The 5,571-nt window shown below is 39.1% G+C and overlaps 1 protein-coding gene across 1 annotated transcript in view; it reads left to right on the top strand.

Annotated features, from left to right (window-relative positions):
* Positions 1 to 5,571, top strand: part of ARIH1 (ariadne RBR E3 ubiquitin protein ligase 1) — a 54,570-nt gene that overhangs the window by 42,969 nt on the left and 6,030 nt on the right. The window contains exons 7-10 of the mRNA XM_018552805.1: positions 2,565 to 2,671; positions 4,240 to 4,282; positions 4,830 to 4,901; positions 5,041 to 5,171. Of these exons, the coding sequence (XP_018408307.1) occupies positions 2,565 to 2,671; positions 4,240 to 4,282; positions 4,830 to 4,901; positions 5,041 to 5,171 (353 nt within the window). The remainder of the gene's footprint in view (positions 1 to 2,564; positions 2,672 to 4,239; positions 4,283 to 4,829; positions 4,902 to 5,040; positions 5,172 to 5,571) is intronic.

Below are 5,571 nucleotides of genomic sequence, written 5' to 3'. Positions count from 1 at the left end.
TATCTTGATGTATATTTCCTGGCCATATCCTATGGCAGCGCTGACAAATTGGTTAGCTCCCATTTGCCCTAGGTAACAGGAACACAAAGGGTTAAAAGCCCAACACCCTTTAGCCCATATAAGCACCTCCTTCACCTGAGCTCCCCTGTCTTTTTTTGTTCCTGTTCCCCTGGGACAGGGAGTATAGTGTTTTTCCCCTTCAGGGAAAAATGTCTTTCTGTTTGTTATTTTAATTATATATTTTTAGGTATATTGCCGCTGTGAAGTTCAGCCTCTCTTCCCTGCGGGGTCCTCAAGACTCGACCCCGGGCAAGGGTGTCCACTTGAGGAAGCTGAAGCCAATTCCTAATACCTGCAAGAGGCCTGCGGTGACCCTGGGGGTAGCATGGCATTGTAAATTACACTGTTAGGGGTTTTCTAGTAAATGTTCTTTTAATCCTGCTATATAGTGTAGAACGGTGTTCTACATTCATGTTGAATTCATGCTGCTTTAGACACTTCTTACATGGTAAACTATCAGACTGATTCCCCGAATGATGACACCAACCTTTGCTGATTTGCATTGTGTAAATTTAACTGACAAGAACTGTTGCTGCTCGGTTAAAGCTGAAGTCCGGGATAAAGCATATATTGTTTAAATGCAATAAGCTTGTGTATTCTTAATTGAATCTTTGTGTAGTGCATCCATATACATGGATACACTACACCTTATGGTGTCCCCATAAGGTACACCAGCTTCTTATTACACCATATTTAGGTGGTTCAGCAGACCATCAAGTTTATGGTCTCAAGTATCTGGTTACTCCCTTTCCTGTGAAGGCACACTCTTCTAGATCTGTGAGTGCTTCTTGGGCTTTTTGGCATCAAGCAGATTTGCAGGCTGCCAGCTGGTCTTCTCTCTATTTTACCAGGTGGATGTTTTGAAGCCTCATTAGATGCCAGCTTTGGGCTTATGGTCCTTCAGGAAGTTCTTTGAGCTGCAGGTGGTCCAAAGTTCGTTCTTTTTTTTTTTTTCTTGGGCCTGGTAATGTGCGTTTGCTTTGTTGCCCACTCAGTTGGATTGCTTTTGGATGCCCTGAAAATAAAACTTTAGGTATTCTCTCAAAGGACAGGAAAGACAATAGGATATTTGTACTTGCCTTCAAATTATTTTCCCTTTTGTGTTTGACCCCTCTGTGTTTATGATCATGTTCTCTGTACTGCTTTGCTACAGAATGCATTCAGGATAACCGGGATTATCCTTGGTTGGTCTACTGTGATGTTTTTATTTAAACCAGTATCCAATCCACCAGTAGGCAGCAGTATAACCTCAAATGACTACAACAAATGACAACAAAAAGAAAAACAAAAGAATGTTATTGAGCTTGGGGTAAATGTAGTTGGGGCCAGGCTAAATAGGATGTACTTTCCAAGAGCAGATAGGGCCCCTCTTCTGCCCTTGAAAAGCAATGGGATTTCAAGCCTTCATTGCACCAACACAGTTTCAGCAGCTTTAATTGTTCAAGAAACACCAGAGTTGCTTTTTTTTTAACTAGTATATCACTTGTGGGTCTAAGTGGAGCAAGAGTTAAAGCTATATGTGTTAAAATACTCAGATATTACACTAGTAATACTGAATTGTACAAACATGTTGGAAAGGGAGAGTTGGCAGTGTACATGTAGGAACACAGGAATTCATTTGAAAGCTAATACATGTAACAAATTGAAAAAAAAAATGTATTTTAGGGCTTGTTCACACCAAGTGCAGAGCAGTTACAGAACGCATCAAAAATGCATCCAATGTATTCTAATGGTATTTTGGGCTCTAGTTCACACCACATGGTTCAGTTCCAGAACATGTGGAAAAACTGCAGCATGCCTTATTTTTTTCTGCTCTGGAATGCACCAAAATGCATGCAAAACGCCTGGGATGCACTGAAAGCCCATTTTAGGCAAAAAGCACCAGAACGCAGCAAACTGCACCGCATATGCAGAAACTCATGCAGATCTGGTCCGGATTTTGTGTGAACAATCCCTCATAGAGAACTTAAACTGTGAAAGTTGTGCCCAAAAAGGCAATCGGAGGGAAAAGGGCTAGTTACCAGACTTGCCCGTAGCCTCTCTGTGGCTGATCTTTTAACCAGTGACTGGCCATGCATGTTCTGCACGGTTTCTGGGTGGGGGCAGCCATCTTGGTACAGAAAGGTCTTTACTTCCCCATTTCAAAGCTGCACTCCTTATGACTGGTGGTATTTTATTCAAGAAAAGGCAGGAGAGATGCAGAGTAATGACCTCACCAAGTCTCATTTCAGATCCCATGGGTTTAGCAGTCAGGCAGCAGTGCCTTTGATGCTTTTATACTGCAGATATACAGCTATAAGGGTCAAGGCACAGCACTGCTATTTTTCAAGAGGACTTCCAGACAAAACAGAGATTTTGTTTCAGATTGCGGCTACAATTGCATTCACATAAAGCTTTAGTGACACCTTGTGAGTTTGGATGTTTTATTTTAAGTTTTTATGATATATGGAGCATATGAACATCTCCCAGTTTTACCCCTTTAACTATGTAATTGTACCCTACAGTGTAATAGACTTCTGAAGTGGTGTCCTGCTCCAGACTGCCATCACGTTGTTAAAGTTCAGTATCCTGACGCCAAACCTGTGCGTTGCAAATGTGGCCGTCAGTTCTGGTGAGTTACTTGTGGAAGAACTGAAACTTGTTGTGGTAGACGCATAAGTAAAGTTTGTGGTTATTGTATTGGTAATGTAAAAATAAAAATTTGTAAAAAATCTGCAAATTAATTTTATGCAAGAAAAGTTAGTTAAGAAGGGTAAGCTAGGGCAAAATAAAAAAAAACAACAAAGTATGTCTCTGCAGTACATTCACATTTCCCCATGTTTTATCTCTTTAAAGACCTTGCGAGTACATAACAATACCTGTTGATCTTTCACGCATTAAGCCTGTTGGACTGACAACTCAGAGCTTTTTTGTGGGCGAGTGTTGTCAGCCTGGCCAGTATCTTTAGCTTAATTTCTTACCATTCCCACTATCGGATTTCTACAACATAAAGGCTAATTATTCTGCGTTCATGATAAGAACTGGGAATACCTCCATTGCCAGTGGAATATCGGAGAATGTGCAACTTGAAACACTGGCTAGACATGTATTTTTAATAAATATCTGTGCAGCATAATTGAATTAGACCTATATTAAAACGTTGATATAAAGCTATGTTAATCCTGCTAGGATGAATAAGTGAGCAGTAGCAGCAGGGATAAAATACCTACTTTTCCTGGAGATATTGCTGCTCCAGGCTCCTTCCATTGCTGCTCTCATAACCCAAAGTGTTTTGGTATTGTTCATCCTATACAAATCGTAACAACTTGAAGTAAACTCAGTCTAGCTGACTGACTATAACCACAGTTTTGTTCTTCATTGCGCTTATGGATATCATCCAGGAATATGCCAAATAGTTATTGTGGCCAGCTAGTTGGTAAGATCACTCTTCAGTCACTGCTTCTTGGGTAAGCTATACTCCATCGGTCAGCACGGGAGATTTGGAGTGAAGGGAGGGGAGAGTTGATTGAATGTGAGGGTGAGTGAAATGGGTTTGGTAATTCTGAAACAATATATTTAAGATCATTCGTGTTGGCTATTAGATATGTTCTAGATAATAATTATATTGAGATATTAGAATGAATTTAAATGAGGATATGTATTCATTAGGATTTCTGTGTATGATCCTTGATATATATATATATGTATGTATATGTATATATGTGTATGTGTATATGTATATATATATATACGGCTTACCCATTTATATTGCTATATATATATATATATATCAATAAGAGATATATATTAAACAAAAAAACATATATTTAATACCAGGTTCTTGTTCATTTTCATGGGCTGTCCATGCCTTAAACGGCAAGACCCGGGTTTTATCTATTACAAATGCCGGGTTTACGTTTTACTCTTGGTTCATGATTTGATCAAAAGTACTGAATTGTTGGCTTAAACTTGACCAAAACATGTATTGTGTGCAACTAGCCCTTCCATAGTAGCAAATTATTTTAATTAATGATCTATACCATATCAACTTCAGAATGAAGACAAAGAAGGCTTTTAAAAAGAAAAGAAAACAAATGGGAAACTATTTGTGAATGGGTATTACTGGGGTCTGTTATACCAGTTGTATTTTCGTGTTTAGCTTTCAAAAATCTGAGTTTATTTTTGTTTGCACTGTTACAGCTTCAGTTGTGGAGAGAATTGGCATGATCCAGTTAAATGTAAGGTAGGTTTGTTGTCAGGGTCACAAAATGTTTGTTTGTTTTAGCTAAATCCAATGAAAGGTTTAGTGCTGTGAATAAGAAGCTTCTTTCAGCAGAGCTGACGCTGATTTGGCTGAATTTGTGTTAAGAAGGCTGGAGCTCCATCTTCTGGCCTGGTGGCAGGCTAATACAATTTATATGCAATATTTCATTTTTACCTGACTGAAAAGGTTTTGTATTTAGTCAGCACATCCATTAAGATGCATATTGAGAACATATGGGAGCTGAAGGGAGCTTTGAAACCACGTTAATCTATTTTATACCTCTATTTTACACCACTGCTTCTAGTTTGTCTGGCATAAAACTGGTTAAAACCCCACTGGAATACCTACATTTCCCTGTCTCCCAGCTCCTTTCAGTTTAGGTGCTATGACTGAGCTATGGCACATGAAGTGCTGCTGATTCAGTAAAATGGTACTACTAGCTATAAACAAGGAAAGTGGGTGGATCTGAATCCAGATATTGGTAAATGAAAATAAGTGACTAAAAAGTATCTTCTTTCCTCGACAGTGGCTTAGAAAATGGATCAAAAAGTGTGATGATGACAGTGAGACATCAAACTGGATTGCAGCTAATACAAAGGTAGGATTCTCACATTTTGTTTTATAGTTTCAGTCCATTCATTTAAAATTTTTGGTTTACATAAAGTTTTTTTTATAAGTAGAAATCTGATTATAGTGTATTCTGTTTATAATGCTAATTTCAACCTGCATTCACCCAGGAATGTCCCAAATGTCATGTGACCATAGAGAAAGATGGAGGCTGCAATCACATGGTATGCCGGAACCAAAACTGCAAGGCAGAATTTTGCTGGGTGTGCCTGGGTCCTTGGGAGCCCCATGGATCAGCTTGGTAAGGGGAAACATACAGTGGATTGTTCTTGCACCCCCTCATTTAAAATGTACTGCACTACAATGTCTGGATTAATTGAGGGTCATTGGGCTTTTAGTGTCAGTAAAAGTACAGTTAAAGTATATGTCAAGGCAAAATAAAAATATATGCTCATTTCCCCAAGTTTTATCCCTTTAAACATGCCGCAAGTACAGAAAAATATATTTTGATGTGCCACAAATATAGTATGCTCTGTTCTGTTTGAGCTGACAATACAGCATCTTTTGAACACAAAAAATCCTGAGTGGAGCCAGCCCTGCCTACTTCATTTCTAATGGGTTACAAAGAACATAACTGTCCATTCCACCACCTCTTTCCCCCCCCCCCCCCAAATTTCCCCAAAAGCCCTCTTTGTCCCAGG

Source organism: Nanorana parkeri, unplaced genomic scaffold (genome assembly GCF_000935625.1).
Source record: "Nanorana parkeri isolate BGI_ZX_2015 unplaced genomic scaffold, ASM93562v1 scaffold97, whole genome shotgun sequence".
Lineage (NCBI taxonomy): Eukaryota > Metazoa > Chordata > Amphibia > Anura > Dicroglossidae > Nanorana > Nanorana parkeri.
This window is presented reverse-complemented; position numbering and strand designations above follow the sequence as displayed.